Source organism: Nicotiana tabacum, chromosome 19 (genome assembly GCF_000715075.1).
Source record: "Nicotiana tabacum cultivar K326 chromosome 19, ASM71507v2, whole genome shotgun sequence".
Taxonomy (NCBI): domain Eukaryota; kingdom Viridiplantae; phylum Streptophyta; class Magnoliopsida; order Solanales; family Solanaceae; genus Nicotiana; species Nicotiana tabacum.
The window spans coordinates 30349909-30369353 of record NC_134098.1 but is presented as its reverse complement, the minus strand read 5'-3'; the positions used below and the strand labels follow the sequence as shown (position 1 = coordinate 30369353).

At 40.3% G+C, this 19445-nt stretch overlaps 2 protein-coding genes across 3 annotated transcripts in view; one reads left to right on the top strand and one right to left on the bottom strand.

Moving 5' to 3' along the window:
- The first annotated feature begins 2217 nt into the window (after positions 1-2217).
- Positions 2218-2913, top strand: LOC142173426 (secreted RxLR effector protein 161-like). The gene has a single exon (XM_075239013.1). It carries the CDS (start codon positions 2218-2220, stop codon positions 2911-2913), a length of 696 nt encoding a protein of 231 aa, XP_075095114.1.
- A 10252-nt stretch (positions 2914-13165) lies between these two features.
- LOC107782252 (putative polyribonucleotide nucleotidyltransferase 1, chloroplastic) overlaps positions 13166-19445 on the bottom strand; it is a 64215-nt gene continuing 57935 nt past the window's right edge. For both annotated transcript variants that reach the window (XM_075239809.1, XM_075239810.1), the window contains 8 exons: positions 18158-18231; positions 17966-18073; positions 17779-17873; positions 17469-17532; positions 17212-17265; positions 17084-17125; positions 14045-14500; positions 13166-13664 (listed from right to left, as the gene is read on the bottom strand). In XM_075239809.1, coding sequence (XP_075095910.1) covers positions 14129-14500; positions 17084-17125; positions 17212-17265; positions 17469-17532; positions 17779-17873; positions 17966-18073; positions 18158-18231 — 809 coding nt within the window. In that variant the 3' untranslated portion in view covers positions 13166-13664; positions 14045-14128. The remainder of the gene's footprint in view (positions 13665-14044; positions 14501-17083; positions 17126-17211; positions 17266-17468; positions 17533-17778; positions 17874-17965; positions 18074-18157; positions 18232-19445) is intronic.

Below are 19445 nucleotides of genomic sequence, written 5' to 3'. Positions count from 1 at the left end.
ACTAGTAGCCAAAAGATACAAGAACATCTACGTTGCTGATTTCGAGTATCTACAAAGTGGTGATATGAGCTGCTTGAAAGCAGTTGATGATAATGCAGAGTTATGGCATAGAAGGCTGGGACATGCAAGCTTTTCTCTTCTGAACAATCTGATACAGAAGAACCTAGTTCGTGGATTTCCAAATTCAAAATTCAAGGAGCACAGAGTGTGTGATGCATGTGCTAGAGAAAAGCATGTGAAATACTCATTCAAGCCAAAGAAGGATGTCAGCACATCAAAGCCACTTGAACCCATTCATATGGATCTATGTGGCCCTATGAGAGTGCCAAGCAAAGGAGGAAAAAGATATATTTTTGTGATAGTAGATGACTACTCAAGATTCACTTGGACACTGTTTCTCAGAACCAAGGATGAGACCTTCGAAATGTTTGTAGCCTTTGTCAAGAAAATCCAAGTGAAGATGGAATCAAAAGTGGCTTGCATCAGATCCGATCATAGAACAGAATTTGACAATGCCAAGTTTGATGAATTTTGCAGTGAAAATGGCATCACCCACAACTTCTCAGCTCCAAGAACTCCACAGCAGAATGGAGTTGTATAAAGGAAGAACAGAACCCTTGAAGATATGGCTAGAACAATGCTTATTGATAGTGGGATAGCCAAAAACTTCTAGGCAGAAGCCATAAATACAGCCTGCTACTTGGTGAACAGGTGCATGATCAGATCCTTCCTGAACAAAACTCCATATGAACTGCTCAATGGAAGGAAGCCCAAGCTGACTCACCTAAGAACGTTTGGGTGCAAATGCTATGTTCTCAACAATGGAAAGGATCAGCTTGGAAAATTTGACGCCAAAAGTGATGAAGGAATTTTTCTGGGGTTTTCCTCTCAAAGCAAAGCTTACAAGGTTTACAATAAAAGGACTCAGTGTGTGGAAGAAAGTGTTCATGTAATCTTCAACGAGACACTTCCATCTGGTGAGAAGAGCAACAAGGATGATCAAGACAGTGAGCCACTGCTGGTTCCAGGAGAGATCACTGACATGGCAAATGGAAAGACAGATATGATGAGTCAAATGAAGGAGACAAATGAAGACAATGCAACCTCTTCCTCTCAAACTCAAGAGGAACCAGGTACACACATCACAACCACTTAAGCTGAAGAAAGAGTAGCTGATGCAGTTCAAAGTACCCCACAGGAAGCAGAAAGAGGAATTCAAGGGAATCATTCAGGATACCTAGTTCCTTCACTAATGAGATTCAGGTTCCAAATTGAAAACACAAAAGCTCTCATCCTCTCGATAATATAGTAACCCCCCTTGATTCTGGAGTCCAAACTATATCAAAAGCCAGAAATTCACTTGCCTTCTCAGCCTTCCGCTCCCAAATAGAACCCAAAAATATTAAGGAAGTCTTGAAGGATGCAAACGAGATCACAGCTATGCAGGAGGAGCTGCATCAATTTGAAAGGAACAAAGTATGGCACCTGGTACCTAGACCCTCAGATAGAACCATCATAGGAACCAGGTGGGTATTTAGGAATAAGCTTGATAAGCATGGAAAAACTACAAGGAACAAGGCAAGGCTGATTGTCCAAGGTTACAATCAGGAGGAAGGGATTAATTATAATGAGACTTTCGCTCCAGTTGCTCGTATGGAAGCCATCAGAATTCTTATTGCCTTTGCATCACATATAGAATTCACCTTGTTCCAAATGGATGTCAAAAGTGCATTTCTGAATGGTTTTCTAAAGGAAGAAGCCTATGTAAAGAAACCTCCAGGTTTTGAATGTCATAAACATCCTGAATATGTGTTCAAATTGGACAAGGCACTGTACGGTTTGAAACAGGTTCCTCGAGCTTGGTATGAAAGGTTGTCAAGGTTTCTCTTAAAAAATAGCTTTACAAGAGGAAAAATTGACAACACTCTGTTTCTGAAGAAATGAGGAAGGAACCTGCTCATTGTTCAGATATATGTTGATATTATCTTTGGGGCGACAGCTGACTCACTTTGTGAGGAATTTGCAAAACTTATGGGAAGTAAGTTTGAGATGAGCATGATGGGGGAGCTGAACTTTTTCTTGGGTCTTCAAGTAAAGCAGTCCACGAAGGGAACTTGTATTAGTCAGCAGAAATATATCAAGGAACTTTTGAAGAGGTTTGATATGAAAGCATAAAAGGTGATTGACACCCCCATTGCCACTGGCGCCAAGCTAGACATGGATGAATCTGGATCTCCTGTAAATCAAATAATGTATCGAGGCATTATTGGATCACTCCTCTACCTCACTGCCAGCAGGCCAGATATTGTATTCAGTGTGGGTTTATGTGCAAGGTTTCAATCAAATCCCAAGGAATCTCATCTAAAAGCTGCTAAAAGAATTCTGAGATATCTTAAGGGAACACAGGACCTGGTTCTGTATTACCCTTCAGGTGACAACTTTACTCTTGTTGGTTATGCTAACGCTGACTATGCAGGTTACCTTGTGGACGGGAAGAGCACATCTGGAATAGATCATTTCCTAGGATCTTGTCTGATTTCATGGGGTACAAGGAAGCAAAATTCAGTAGCTCTCTCAACAGTTGAAGCAGAATATGTTGCTGCAGCGTCCTGCTGTGCTCAGCTCTTGTTGATCAAACAACAATTAGAGGATTTTGGGGTATACGCTGACTGTGTACCTCTGTTATATGACAACACCAGGGCACTCAACACAGCAAAGAACTCGGTCCAACACAAGAGAACCAAGCACATTGATGTGAGACATCATTTTCTCAGAGACAACGCGGAGAAGGGGCTTATTTGCATGAAGTTCTATAGTACAGAAGATCAAATTGCAGATATCTTCACCAAAGCTCTAAGCAGGGAACATTTTGAGAGAAATAGGATGGCACTGGGGTTAATCAAGCCAAATTGAGAACCTGATTCCCTTCCTTATGGCTATGAAAATTACGTTCATGTAAATCTAGCTAAAGTGTTTTCTGGCCAAGCTTAACTCACTTCTATATCGTTGCAGGTAAACATGCATGATGATTATAGAAGCTAAAGGAACAATGTATGAGCAGCAAAAGAGAGTTGAAAATCTTTTTAAAAAGACCGTTCAAGAACCTAGTTCTTGTACCACATGTTAGTAGTCTTGTGTTTTTCTCATGCGTATCTCAAAAGAAACAAAATTAACTGCCACGTCATCCACCTTTTCAGACCTTGTATATCACGTCTTTTTTTTCAAATCTTTTCACTTCCCTCTGCAACAGTGCATCTTCCCACAAACCTACCGTCGTTTCAGAACCCGTTTCTCTCTTCCCTCATAATTATCCTTTCCTTCCTTAAAACCCCTTCATTCCTAACCTTGAGCGATCATCCCTCTCTCTCTCTCTCCATCCTTCCAGAATCTTCAACCTAACTATCTACTATGGCTGAAGAGCAAGATACCCTACCCACCTTAGAAGGTAACATCTTTGACTCATCTGCCACATTCGAAACACCACAAAAAATCCCCTCTTCAACTATTACTGACACCGATATATCCAAACCTGATTCCCTTTCACCTCTTATCTCTCTCACCACACCATCTGACCCTATTCCTTCGTTAACTGTTGAGGACTCAGAAGCCTCAAAAGTCGACACTGTTTCTTCTCTGTTGCCTGATATTCTCAAAAACCAGAACAAGGATGAAAAAGAGGGTGAAACTCAACAAGAAAAAGGGGGTTTTGAGGAAGATATTGATCAGTACATAAGTTCTCCAGTCTTGGACACTGTTGCTCCCATGGAGTCTCAGGAAAAAGAGGCCGCTGAAAACATATTGGCTATTGCTGCTGAGGGACTGGTGGATGAAGGACCTTCTACCATGTCTGAGTCTCAGGGGGAAGGGACTCCGCTCTTAGGAGAAAAAGGAACAATGGTGCTCTTTGAACCACCTGCACCTGAAGAAGCTATTGGGAACCCTGCTGATGAACCTAATCCCATCCCTGAGGAAACAGGTCAGGAATTATCTTCCCAGGTCAGCTTTGACCCTGATCCTTCTCCTCACTTTGACACTGAGCCGTTGGAGTCTATCCCTCCTGTTGTGAGACCTAGTGATAAGAATGCTCAGGATGATGTGGTTCTCAGTGCTCGCTTCAAGATTAGAAAGCCCGTGGTCACTCATGAGCCCCCTTCTAAGTGACCTACCATAAGGTTGCAACAGAAGGAGGCTTTTAAGTCTGCCCTAAAGAAAAGCAGAAGGAGTAGCAAGAAGAAGAAGAAGAGGCTGATGAAAGAAGGGAAAATTATGTGTGACAAAAATATTCCAGTAGTAGAGGTGGATGAGGATGCTCAAGAGGAACCAAGTTCCCTGGTTAAGAGATCTCAGAAAAAAAAAATAATCTGTTGAGAGTGCTTCAAAGGAAGTTGTTGAAAAACCAAGTAAAAAGTCTGTGAAAGGAAGTGTCAAGTCTAAGCAAGTTGGGGAGGAAGAATCTGTGTCTAATGATGATATTCTGGTAAAATCAAGTGATAAGGGCAAGTCCATTGGCAGGTCTGGCAAAAGGAAGTTGGAAGCTGTTGGGGAATCAAGTTCTGTAAAAAAGGTGAAAAGTGTAAGTGTACTAGGGCAAGAAAGGTTGAGACATCAAAAGGTATTGTGGGGTCGCACTTTTGACCCAGAGATTTCTGAAATGGCGGGTATGAGACAAATTCTTGAGATGGTGAAATTTCAGCAGTGGGGGCATCTGTTCAAAGAGGATGTGGCCAAAGTATATGAGGATGAGGTCAAAAGCTTCTATGCCGACCTCTTCACTATTGAAGATGACCACATCTATGTTTTAGTGAATGGAGTGGATATGGTATTGGACGCTACTGTGTTGGGGGACATTCTCAAGGTTCCATCTGAAGGGTTGTCATCTGTGAGAGGTGCTTGTGGCTCTAATTTTAGGCGCGTCATTGTGAAAGAAAAAGCTATTCAGCATGGGGAACGGGTACACGAGAAGGCTCTACTTCCTGTGTACCAACTGTTGTTCGAGTTGGTTAACAAGGTTCTGCTCCCTCGTGCTGAAAGAAGGTCCATTACTTCCAGGTCTGATTTATACTTAATGGAAGCATTAGATGAGTTCTGTTCTATCAACTTGCCTGCCATTATGATTGAACATATACAAAAAGTGGCAGCTTTCAAATATGGGAACCATGGACTTTCGTATGGCTTTCTTCTCACGCGTGTCTTCAAGTTCTTTGATGTACCCTTAGGAAATCCCAAGATGGGGACCAGGAAACAAACCTTCTTAAAAACTACACTGGATGAATGTGAATGTATTGAAAAGGTTGGAGGAATGGGAAGCACTTCGACGATCTCACAGCTAATCAACGCCCAGAATAGTGCCACAAAGGAGATCAGGAAGCTGAAGGCAAGGAACGTCATTATTTAGACTCAGCTTAGTCAGGCTATAGCAGCACCAGGACCCTCCAGTTCATCAAGTGAAGAAGTTGCTCGTCTGTCTAAAAAAAAGTTGAGCTCAGGCAACAGGTGGAGAACCTGAGAGAGAAACTGCTCGCAGAGCAAATGTCCGCAAATGCTCGGATTGCCTTATTCTCAACACTCTTGTTGCCTCCTACAAGCCTTCCTTCTCTAGTTCCCCCTAAGAACTGATCCCTTGGAGCTTCCCTGACAGCAGTACGAAGTCAACTCTACAACTGGAAAGTGACTGCCTACACTGTACATGCTACAGTGCAGAAACAGTGCAGCAGTCACTTCCCATTGGGAAGGGCTTTTTACCAACCAAGTGTTTACATCATCCAAGTGATGTCATTCAAAGGATATTAACAAGAAGCATTATAACAAAACATCACTTGAACACTTATTGAATTGATTCAAGCACTCCAGATCTGATAATCAAGTATTGAAGTCATAAGTGCATCAAGAACAAAGTACAACACTACTACGGACCAGTTCCTACAACAAGTCTTTTATATGTTCTTAGTTGAGTTGTAACTTTGTATTTGTTCTTTATTGTAATTCCTACTTTGCTTATTTAGAAGCTTTAATTAGGAACCTTGGAAAACCATAAACCCTTAGTGTTTGTGTCATGACTAGAGTTAGTCATGAGTTGAAGTCTTTGTAATAGGTGTAATGCAAATTATTGAGGGATTAAGAGTTTAATTCCTAGGTTGTAATCTAAAGATTGCTCAGTAGTGAAGTTAAAATCCTACCAGTATAGGTCGTGGTTTTATTTTTATCCCCTTGAGCAGGGATTTTTCCACGTAAAAATCTCTCGTGTCATTTACTTACCGGTTCATTAGCTATTTCTGTGGGAACTGGTATAGGACCAGGTCTCTATACAGTTTGGTGGACTCATACATTCTATCAAGACCCAACCTCTACCCGACCAAGAATGATAGGAGAAATGACCAGGGTCCGAGCAATGGAAGTTTGGTGAATAGAAACGGTTTTGACAGATCAACCAGGGGCATAGATACCCCGAGACTATCAGAATATAACTTCAACGTGGATACAACGAGTATAGTGTCAGCCATCGGTCGCATCAAGGAGACCAAATGGCTAAGGCCGCTCCAGTCCGATCCCGCACAGAGGGATCGCAACTTGATATGTAAATATCACGGTACTCATGGTCACAGAACTGAGGATTGCAGACAATTAAAGGAAGAAGTGGCTCATCTATTCAACAATAGGCATATTCGGGAAATTCCTAAGTGAGTGGGCCAAAAACCATTTCAAAAATAGGGACACCAACAAACAAATCGAGTAGGAAGAACCTCAACATATGATTAACATGATCATTGGAGGAGTGGATGTTCCACACGGGCCAATGATAAAATACACCAAAGTTTCTATCACAAGAGAAAAACAAACTCGAGACTACGTTCCGGAGGGATCCATCTCATTCAGCGACGAGGATGCCGAGGGCGTCATTCAACCTTACAACGATGTACTGGTACTTATTAATAAATCCCGAGTTGAGCGGGTGTTAATTGATCCAAGTAGCTCGGCCAACATCATCCAATGGAGAGTCGTGGAACAACTGGGGTTCTTGGATTAAATCATACCAGCAGTTCGAGTATTGAACGGGTTCCATATGGCGTGCGAGACAATGAAGGGTGAAATCACTCTACCGGTCAACACAGTCGGAACCGCCCAGGAGACAAATTTCTATGTAATTGAGAGGGATATGAGATACAACGCCTTGTTTAGGAGACCATGGGTACACAACATGAGGGCATCGCCTTCGACCTTGCATCAAGCGTTGAAGTTTCCAACCCCAAGTGGAATCAAAACGGTCTATGTGGAACAACCGGACGCAAATGAGATGTTCGTTGTCGAGGAAGTGAGCCTAGTGCCCGCAATCATGACATCAAAAAGTGAGGGACTAGTCGAAGAGAAAGGCACTGAATAGCAATCACTGGGCCCGACCCCGACCGAGCCGGAAAAATAGAAGGAATGCCCAACGGACGAGGAAGATGACTTCGGGGTCCCGAGATCCTTTATAGCACCTGATGATATTGATGCCTCCAAGTCCACAATCGAGGAACTGGAACAAGTCATATTGATCGAGCTCCTGACGGATAGAAAGGTATACCTGGGCACGGAATTAACCCCTGAGCTGAGGAAAAAACTCATTGATTTCCTTAAAGCTAATGCCGATTGTTTTTCCTGGTCCCACTTAGATATGACAGGAATCCCGCCAGAGATAACAACTCACAAATTGAGCTTGGATTCAAAATTCCACCAGGTCAAACGGAAAAGGAGGCCACAGTCCGAAATCAAGCACACATTCATCAAAGACGAGGTATCTAAGCTCTTAAAAATAGGTTCCATTCGGGAGGTTAAAGACTTGGATTGGCTAGCTACGTAGTCGTCGTACCTAGAAAAGGAAATAAGCTTAGAATGTGTGTAGATTATAAGGACTTGAATAAGGCATGGCCGAAGGATTTGTTTCCTTTGCCTAACATCGGCCGAATGATGGATGCAACGGCTGGGAACGAGACGCTGAGCTTTCTCGATGCCTATTCCGGGTACAACCAAATACGGATGGACTCGGGCGACCAAGAGAAGACTTCTTTCATAACTAAGTTCGGCACTTATTGTTATAACATGATTCCATTTGGGTTAAAAAATGCAGGTGCCACATATCAACGCCTAGTTAAACGAATGTTCGAGGAACAGATAGGGAAATCAACAGAGATTTATATTGACGATATGTTATTTAAGTCCCTGCGAGCAGAGGACCATTTGAAACATTTGCAGGAAACCTTCGACATACTATGGGAATACAACATGAAGCTGAACCCGGAGAAGTGTGTCTTCGGAGTCGGCTCAGGCAAGTTCCTCGATTTTATGGTATCTAACCAAGGAATAGAGATCAAACCGGATAAAATAAAGGCCATAGAAGATATCACCGAGGTTGACAACATCAAGGCGGTACAGAGGCTAACCAGGATAATAGCCGTATTGGGCCGATTTATTTCTAGGTCATCGGATAAGAGCCACCAATTTTTCTCACTACTAAAGAAAAATAACGGTTTCTATTGGATCCCGTAATTCCAAAAGGCTTTTGAAGAACTCAAACGATACTTATCAAGTACTCTTTTGCTGCGCACCCCGAAGGAGAACGAGCAGTTGTACCTTTACTTGGCAGTCTCCGAGGTAGCGGTAAGTGGTGTCCTAGTCAGGGAAGAAGAATGTACGCAGCTTCCTATTTATTATGTTAGTAGAAACCTAGGTGCTGCCGAAACGAGGTACCCAAACCTAGAGAAATTAGCATTTGCCTTGTTAAGCGCATCTAGGAAACTAAAACCATATTTTCAATGTCACCTTATATGTGTCATGACCTCGTATCCGCTAAGGAATGTTATGCATAAACCCGAGCTTTCAGGTCGGTTAGCAAAATGGACCATAGAGGTTAGCATGTATGATATTGAGTATAAACTTCCAACAACTATAAAGTCTCAGATTTTGGCAGACTTCGTGGCCGATTTCACACCGGCCTTGATCCCCGAGGTCGAGAAAGAATTATTATTTGCCTCGGGGACTAGCTCGGGGGTATGGACCCTAATCATGGACGTTGCATCCAACGCGAAAGGGTCCGGGTTGGGAATCGTACTAAAAGCACCCACGGGTAATGTAATAAGGAAATCTATTAGAACTGTAAAATTGACTCACAATGAAGCCGAATATGAGGCTATGATTGCAGGTCTAGAACTGGCTAAGAGCCTGGGGGCTGAGGTGATCGAAGCCAAGTATGATTCCCTCCTCGTTGTTAACCAAGTTAACAGAACATTTGAAGTAAAAGAAGACCGGATACGGAGATACTTGGATAAATTACAAGTGTCGTTACATCAGTTCAAGGAATGGACACTACAACATGTGTCCCGAGATCAGAATAACGAGGTCGATGTACTGTGTACAGGTAAAATCGGGGATAAAGTTACCCCCAATTTTCCGATGAAGAAACGAGGGACAGCGTGATTCGACGTTGGCTCGGGTAAGGCCGAGGGTGCCCACAAATCGGAGCCCGGGGGACGAATGATACGTTGAAAATCGGGCATTGCCAAACATGGGAAGAATCAAGCTCGAGCGAAACAAAGAATCAAGGTTAAAGGGAAGACGGTTAAAGAGGACGAACGAGGAGTCGAAATATCCGCCATCAACCGGATATTACGGCGCGAATCACGCCCGATATTAACTGCGGATCGTGTTTTACTGGGAAAAAAAGGAAGAAAAGGATTTTTACCTTATTTAGAGTTGTACTAGGGTTTAAACTCCCCTACTATATAAATGGGAGAACCTTTTCAATTTTTTACCACTGTTAGCACGCATATCAAAGCAATAAAGTTTACTTTTATTTTTTAGCAATTATTCAAGTGTTCTTCAGCTATTATCTCATTCAACTTAAACCGAGGCCCCTCCCGAGGGCTCGATTGGAACCAGTTTCTACATTCGAACCTAACGCCAGGCTTAGTTATTTAATCACATTTGGTTTGATCGTTTTGCTTTCTTTTAATTCGATTATTTGCTATTTTTTGATCATTCGTGTTAAATTAAATCATGTATCCTTTAAACCGCGTACAAATTTAATTTTTACTCGGAAAACAATGTCACGTGCCAAGCACCCTGTACTCAAGCTTCTTTTATGTTACTATTTTAGCAAATACAGGTATAGGGGTGGAGAACGTGCAAGGTAGGACGTCAACTTCCTCTCAGTCATCTGATGAGCTTTACCTCTTGTTCGATAAAAGTCAATTATATTTGTCCTGCTTTGTTCATCTTATTCAAAGAGGCTCCCATAAACATAGTGGGTCATTTTATTTTGGCACGGCATTTACATGATGTAATCGCAGGAAATGGAATATGTATAAACTGTGTTATCTTATAAAGAGGCCAAGGACATTTAAATTCTACTAATCTTGCAATCAAAGCTTGTCAGATTCTGTTGGGAGAATTACAAATCCAATAATTCCTGCGTGAGTCATCTGCTAGCTAGGGTATAAATGTATCTTTTTCACCATTTTCAGATTATCAATGAATCAATTAGCCTAATCACTAGAATAGCGTAGGTTTCTCTTAGCTTAATTTCGTGTTGTTTTTCCTTTTTTGGTTTCCAATGTGAAATGAGGTCTGCAACATTTTGACATAAAAAACTAGACGTACCGACTTTGGAAATTTGCTATACGTAGAGGAAGATAAAGATATCTGGGAGCAGCGACATTAGCACACTAACAGACAGTCTCTGTAGGTCCCGCACAAGTCGGTACTCCTGTAATTATCAATCTGATATTTGTACAAGCATAAAGGCGGTACAGAGGCTGACCGGGATAATAGCCGCATTGGGCCGATTTATTTTTAGGTCATCAGATAACAGCCACCAATTTTTCTCGCTACTAAAGAAAAAGAACGGCTTCTACTAGACCCCGTAATTCCAAAAGGCTTTTGAAGAACTCAAACGATACTTATCAAGTCCTCCTTTGCTGCGCACCCCGAAGGCGAACGAGCGACTGTACCTTTACTTGGCAGTCCCCGAGGTAGCGGTAAGTGGTGTCCTGGTCCGGAAAGAAGAAGGTACGCAACTTCCTATCTATTATGTTAGTAGAAACCTAGGTGCTGCCGAAACGAGGCACCTAAACCTAGAGAAATTGGCATTTGCCTTGTTAAGCGCATCTAGGAAACTAAAATCATACTTTCAATGTCACCTTATATGTGTCGTGACCTCGTATCCGCTAAGAAATGTTATGCATAAACCCGAGCTTTCAGGTTAGCTAGCAAAATAGGCCATAGAGGTTAGCGTGTACGATATTGAGTACAAACCTCCAACAACTATAAAGTCTCAGATTTTGGCAGATTTCGTGACCGATTTCACACCGGCCTTGATCCCCGAGGTCGAGAAAGAATTATTATTTGCCTCGGGGACTAGCTCGGGAGTATGGACCCTATTCATGGATGGTGCGTCCAACGCGAAAGGGTCCGGGTTGGGAATTGTACTAAAAGCACCCACGGGTAATGTAATAAGGAAATCTATTAGAACTGTAAAATTGACTTACAATGAAGCCGAATATGAGGCTATGATTGCAGGTCTAAAACTGGCTAAGAGCCTGGGGGCTGAGGTGATCGAAGCCAAGTGCGATTCCCTCCTCGTTGTTAACCAAGTTAATGGAACATTTGAAGTAAAAGAAGACCGGATGCGGAGAAACTTGGATAAATTACAAGTGACGTTACATCAGTTCAAGGAATGGACACTACAACATGTGTCCCGAGATCAGAATTAAGAGGTCGATGCACTGTGCACGGGTAAAATCGGGGATAAAGCTACCCCTAATTTTCCGATGAAGAAACGAGGAACAGCGTGATTCGACGTTGGCTCGGGTAAGGCCGAGGGTGCCCACAGATCGGATCCCGGGGGACGAATGATATGTCGGAAATCTGGCATTGCCAAACATGGGAAGAATCAAGCTCGAGCGAAACAAAGAATCGAGGTTAAAGGGAAGACGGTTAAAGAGGACAAACGAGGAGTCGAAATATCCGCCATCAACCGATATTACGGCGCAGATCACGCCTGATTTTAACTGTGGATCATGTTTTACTGGGAAAAAAGGAAGAAAATGATTTTTACCTTATTTAGACTTGTACTGAGGTTTAAACTCCCCTACTATATAAATGGGAGAACCTTTTTATTTTTTCACCATTGTTGGCGCGCATATCAAAGCAATAAATTTTACTTTTGTATTTTAGCAATTGTTCAAGTGTTCTTCAACTATTATCTCATTCAACTGAAATCGAGCGCCCTCCCGAGGGCTCGATTGGAACCAGTTTCTAGCATTCGAACCTAACGCCACGCTTAGTTATTTTATCACATTTGGTTTGATCATTTTGCTTTCTTTCAATTCGATTATTTGTTGTTTCTTTGATCATTCGTGTTAAATTAAATTATGTATCATTTAAACCCCGTATAAATTTAGTTGTTACTCATTTTAAGGGTAAACAATGTCACGTACCAAGCACACTGTACTCAAGCTTCTTTTATGTTACTATTTTAGCAAATACAGGTATAGGGGTGGCGAACGTGCAAGGTAGGACGTCAACTTCCTCTCTGTCATCTGATGAGCTTTACCTCTTGTTCGATAAAAGTCAATTATATTTGTCCTGCTTTGTTCATCTTAGGCTCCCATAAACATAGTGGGTCATTTTAATTTGGCACGGCATTTACATGATGTAATCGCAGGAAATGGAATGTGTATAAACTGTGTTATCTTATAAAGAGGCCAAGGACATTTAAATTCTACTAATCTTGCAATCAAAGCTTGTCAGATTCTGTTGGGAGAATTATAAATCCAATAATTCCTGCGTGAGTCATCAGCTAGCTAGAGTATAAATGTATCTTTTTCACGATATTCAGATTATCAATGAATCAGTTAGCCTAATCACTAGAATAGCGTAGGTTTCTCTTAGCTTAATTTCGTGTTGTTTTTCCTTTTTTGGTTTCCAATGTGAAATGAGGTCTGCAACATTTTGACATAAAAAACTAGACGTACCGACTTTGGAAATTTGCTATACGCAGACGAAGATAAAGATATCTGGGAGCAGCGACATTAGCACACTAACAGACAGTCTCTGTAGGTCCCGCACAAGTCGGTACTCCTGTAATTATCATATCTGATATTTGTACAAGCATAAAGAACACTGCCCAACATACATATATGTATATATTTATGTATATCAAATGAAGTGGACTTTAGTAGCATCGACCATCTGTTGGTAGCTTCAAGGTATTACATCCAATACTACGGCTGTGAACCTGGAATTTCTGGTAGAAACCGAAGATTTCCAGGACAATGGCACCTAAATCTTAGTACTTGGCTTCAAGTTTAATTTGCTGGGCTCTGGCAGCTTGCAGTTCCTAACTTCAATCATGCATAGCAGTTACAGCAGAGAAGAAAAAAAAAATACTTCATTGATGTATAGAGACTGATCGTACTGATCTCTCAGAACCATGTATCTCGATCACGGGATGCATGCCAAGAAAATTACTCCATTTAGATTTTCTTCCACTGTTAAACCCGTCAGAACAAAACCTGCTAAATCTCACGCCAAAGCTTGAATCATAACCCCTCTCAGTTTCACGGAGCAAAAAGAACTATGTTTGAACTTCAGCCAAACCAATCACTCAACTCTTCTGAAGTCCCTATTCTCTGCACATAAAAAGATGTCACATAAGCAAAGCTAGTACCAACGATGCCATGCTTTCTTACAATGGCTAAATGTATGGAAAGAGATCCAGGCATGAAAACAATATCCATATCAGGTTCTTCACAGCATGAAGACAACTTCTGAAAGGCCAAAATCACCAAAGAGAATTTAAATTTCTATTTACTATATACTAGTCTAACCTGACAGCATCCAGCAAGTGCTACCCTTTATGCAACTGATATACTTGAAACGATATAACATTTATAGCTTAGATCTAAACAGGTATATTAGCTTATTTACATTCAAATGGACAAAAAAAGAATAATTCATATTTCTGGGGATTAGCAAATGAAAGGACATTGATCATGAAGAATACAGGCACCTTTTATTTCCATCTGAGAGGACAGCAGACACCTGCGACATTTTCAAAAATGGTTCTGAATCACTCTCCCATCGTATAGGTTTATTATACAACTTTTGCCTCTCCATTGACTACTGCATTTCCACTTTTGCTGGAGATGTTGCCGCCACTTTTCTTCATTTGGGGCTTGTCTGGTCCATCCTTTTCTGGACTTACTAATCTCTTGGCTGCTTCTTTCCCTGGGCTTGATAACTTCATAGTAACTGTTTTGTCCTTGAGAGATTCCGCACTTTTTGATGCTGAACCATCATTTGATACAGTCACAGCTTTCTTAGGTTTACCCTTATCTGAAGCTTTTGGTGAAACTACATTGTCATTTGAAAGGCTAGCATTGCGTGGCTTTGTACTTTGCTTCTCTGGCTCTGGATCAGGGAGTAATGCACGCCGGCTCAAACGAAGTTGCCCCTTGTCATTGATCTGTAATGAGACAAGATCTCAAAATGTCAACTGCTTCTGATTTCCATTTTTTATTATAAGTAATCAATTGTTAAAGGTTTCATATGCACTCGCTAAAAGATGCTAAATACATGTGCTCTTACTTGCATTCTGGAAAGAAATACTAGCAAGAAACAACCTCACAACAAACTAATTTGAATATTAAGGTTGGCTGATTTAGTAAAACCACAACTTCAACCAGAAGAGAGATCGTTTAGTAGGCCAAATTCAAATTTCTAAAACTCAATCATAACTTAGAAGAATACAAATCTAAAGCCAGGAACAGAGGAAGAGATACAAATTCTCCTCCCCAGACACTTTCACTTTATCTTTTTCTGTCGAGCATTTAGAAACATCTATGAAAAACACATAAAACCTGAAACTACTGACTGCTTGCACCTTTAACAGATTAAATCCATTAATACCAAGTTAACAGGCTAAACAACTAATTCGAAAAATTCAGACTTCACAACAGTTTAAATTTTCACCACTATCTGCAAGAAAATAAAAGCATGACTTTGCAACATAAGAAGCCATAACATTTGGTTGAACTTATTTAGGGAACTGTCAGTCTCAAAGTTAGTAACCGACCAACACCCCAGCAGATCGTAGTAATAGGGTCCATAAGAAACAAGTTCCATATCCATCTGTGTGGATTAATAATCATAATGCAAGGACATGTACTCTTCTGAATACTATAACAGAAATGACAAATGACACTGGAGCTAGTAAGTATTGAGCAAAGCTGAGAATCACAATGCAGTAGAGCCCCCCCCCCCCCCCCCCAAGTTTTAAACAAAGATAGATAGATATATAGATAGATAGAGAGAATGGGGGACAAGCCACTAGGTCCTACAGAATATGGGGAGCAGACAACCACCCAAAGTTTCCATTCTTATGGTCTACCAAACTAGATACCTATGCTTTTGCGAACATCCTTGCACAGAAGCTTACCTTTCCTTATGCGAAGTACCAAAACTTGGTAAACAATAGATAATTCAGTCATTGGAGTAGTATATCAGTATCCAAAATAACTTAATGAATTAGCCTTGACTCCAGAAGAAGAATCCATAGATCTCGCTTTATCCAAGGGAAAATGTAAGAAAATGAGAAAAGTTCACTACAATTTCAAGACATAATGCACCAGTGAAGAAAAAATTAGCTCAGGCATCTGCATCTATATAAAGGTTTTTTATATCAAAGCTTTAGTAGACCGTGCCAGAATGTATACATAGATTCAGATGGGATCTTGTCCTTCTCAATCAAGGAGAACAAAGAAAATATGGTGAAGCTTGTGAGCGGAGGAGATGAGAAAAGAAAGGATTTCATCTCCTTGAGCTTTCCCTATTCTAAAGGTCTACAATTTAAATGAGAACTGTAGGCAGGGCGAAGAGAAAACTTCATCAATTTCTAGGCAACCAATTGCCAGGAAAAAAAATATAAGTATTAAATGAGGACATCTCCGAAACCCTAAGGGATAGAAAGATACATTTGGAAAATCGTGAAGCAAGTCACGTAACATATGAGGACAAGATGTCTTGCATCAGTTATATTTAAGCAAGAAGTTGGAAGTGCAAGCCATCAAATTTATTTTGTATCTTGAAGTGCCAAATGACTAAAAACCTTAGTTTTACGTGAAGGAAGCCAAGGAAACAACAAATGTCATTCATAAAGATTTGATACCATTACGTAATAATGGAAAACTTAACAGTCTTCGAAGACTCCTGAGCATTTCTGCAGCCCTCAAGTTTGCTATGTTAATCAACAGTCATAAGTATGACACAACATTCTTCAAAGACCATAAACGATTTGTAACACTACATTCTTATGAGCACAGTGCAACCATACGAGAATAAGTTTGAGCATGACTCCTACATGTTTAATTTAACCTATCTTAAACGGACAATTCAAATCATCATTGCAGGGGCTACCAACTAAAAGATGGAAAAGGACCAGCACAAGAAAGAAGCGGAGAAACCATCGAAGCTTTCTAAATCCAAAGTTTTACAACTGAAGAGGTTAATTAATATTTGACTCGGCATGGAGTTACAAAATATGAAGACTTTTGAAGCTTGTGGCCTTAAACATACCATAATATTTGTGTGGCTATAAGCCATTTGAAACTTGTGGTCTTAGACATTCCATAACATTTGTGTGGCTATAAAAGCTTCTCGTTAAGGGTAAAATGTGTAAAATGTAAAGTTTAAAGTTGAATTGTTTACAAATATAGAATGTGTCATTCTTTTTGGAACAGATTAATAAGGAAAATGTGTCACATAAGCTGAAACGGCGGGAATATATTTACCTTACCAGGTATCTCAAGGCTGAATACAGTGCTGTATTACCAAATATAAGGTACAGTAAAGATATTAAGGTAATACTTGCTTTGCAAGATTACATATGATTTGAAGAATCCACATCAAAAATCATTCTCCACCCAAGACAGGTAAGAGACGCATTAGTTAGTGCAAAGCAAAAGTGACAAAAAAGCAGCATCACATAGACAGTTGTCAAAGGAAAACCATAATTAGCAGTGTTCTAGATGTAAAGGAAAGAGAGCTCAACCTCAATGAGCTTGACATCCAGGTGGTCTCCTACTTTGAAAGCCTGTAATTAGGAAACAGGTTATACTATTTTATCATGACCATTCGAATTGTTAAATGCAATAACATATAAGTGACTTGTGAGCTTACATCTTCAGCCTTGGCTAGCCAATTTGCACTCAGCTCACTGATATGGCATAATCCCTGAATTAAACATAATTGCAATAATTAGAAGAGCACCCTGATGCTGAAATTTTTGGACAGGAGAAACAATCATCTTTACAAATAAGCATGATAAATAACAGTGTCAAACGAATGAGTCAGCATGACAATTACTTCTAGTAGATGAAACATAAGAAAGAATAGCATCTTATTGTTTACATGTTTGAGTAGACAAAACATTATACCTCTCGTCCAGGCGCAATCTCCACAAAAACTCCATAAGGTGCAATAGATTTAATCTCACAATTCCTGATTAGGCAAAAACGGGAAATACAAAAGCGCAATTAATCAAAACCAGAAACAATTCAGCAGTTTTAAAGATTTGATAAATTAGAAATTTAGGCATCAATGGCACAAGAAATATGTGAAGTACGAGAATGATGCCCAGGAGTTGCACATGTTGAGTAACTGTAATGCAGATCTCAAAGCTACAAAAAAGATCTCTGGATAGTATAATGATAAAGTTCTCTTTAATAAGTAGGATTGAGAGGAGACCTATATATGTCACCAACAACTGGAACCATCGTTAGACTACTTATGATGGCTTTTGACTTTTCCAGGCTTGACAAGTCCTTTGCAGTTATTTTTACCTGCAATAACCTCATTAAGATTTTGAAAGTTATAATATTCAAATTGACATGCTAATCAAAAACTAGAAACTTAGTTTTTCTCCCTAACTGACCACGCCATCATCTTGTGTGTCAATAGCTTCAACACCAGTTTCTTCAATAATACTCTTCACCTTCTTCCCCCCAGAGCCAATGATGAGGTTTATTTTTTCTGGTTTAACCTATGAAATCATTGACAAACATGATTGAAATCTGTTCATTTAATCACCACTACAGATGAAGCGAGCATCAGATGGACAACAGACCTTCATAACATGGATTAGCGGAGCATGCTTAGAGAGCTTTCTTGAAGGGGGTGGCGAGCATTTTGACATCTCAGCTGAAGAGCACAAATTAAAAGAGCCAAAACAAGTTCATCAGGAGAAGAATGCAATTCGAGAAGTTGTATAGAAAGTCATCAACAGAAGAAAATTCTGAAAGAAAAAACTTTGAGATTCATTATTCTGATAAATGTCAAAATGCACAACATGCTAATACAACAGACATCAATATGTATGCTAAATGTTATACTTCCTCTGCCACAGTTGATAAAATCCACTTTTGAAGCATCTCTTGAAATTTACAGTGTAACAGCTTTCAAACTTTCATGAAATCTCACCTAACAATTCAAATTTCTATACCAAGACTTATATTTTCCAGATGAAGCAACTATTCAACTGCTCCAATATTTTATGTGCTATTACCATTATTATATATTATATACGTAGAATGTCGTTAACAAACGTACTGAACTAAAGCGCCGACATAGAAGGGGATGAAGGGAGTAATGCAGAATATGTAGAAACTTCAAGAGGGAAAGAAACTAAAGGAGAAACTATATATTGAAAAGAATTTTAGCTGTTGCAACTCTCTTTCATGGGGAGAATGTTGTCGCATACCGGAAGTGTTATCTACAAGCACTATCCTAACACGTCAGGAAAAGCCTAGAAGCTGAAATAAGTATCTTCTGAGACTAGGATTTTTCAAAACGAAAATCGCAAGCGACAAGGTTCTTTGAGCTTGAAGCAAAAAGCGAGAAGTGAAGCCCACGCTTCTTTGAAGTGAAACGCATAATTACAGATAATTAAAAATACAAAATATATATAAAGTTAGTACTAATAATCAAATTAAAATGCAAAACATATATAAAACGCTAGGATCTGGAAACCAAACCTGGAGTCTAATGGTTTTAGGTTGAGCAGAACTAAGACAGAATACCAGGAGTGTAAGTACAGTGGACGTAACTCATGAAGCGGACGTGAAAGTAAGGCTTGGGACACAAGTCATCCCCAAGAGAGGAAGTTTCAAGTATCTTGGGACAATAATCCAAGGTAATGGAGAGATTGACGATGATGTCATCCATCGTATTGGGGTGGGGTGGATGAAATGGAGGCTCGCATCCGGTGTCTTGTGTGATAAGAATGTGCCACCACGACTTAAAGGTAAGTTCTATAGAGTGGTTGTTAGGCCGACTATGCTGTATGGGACGGAGTGTTGGCCAGTCAAGAGCTCGAATGTCCAGAAGTTGAAAGTAGCGGAAATGAGGATGCTGAA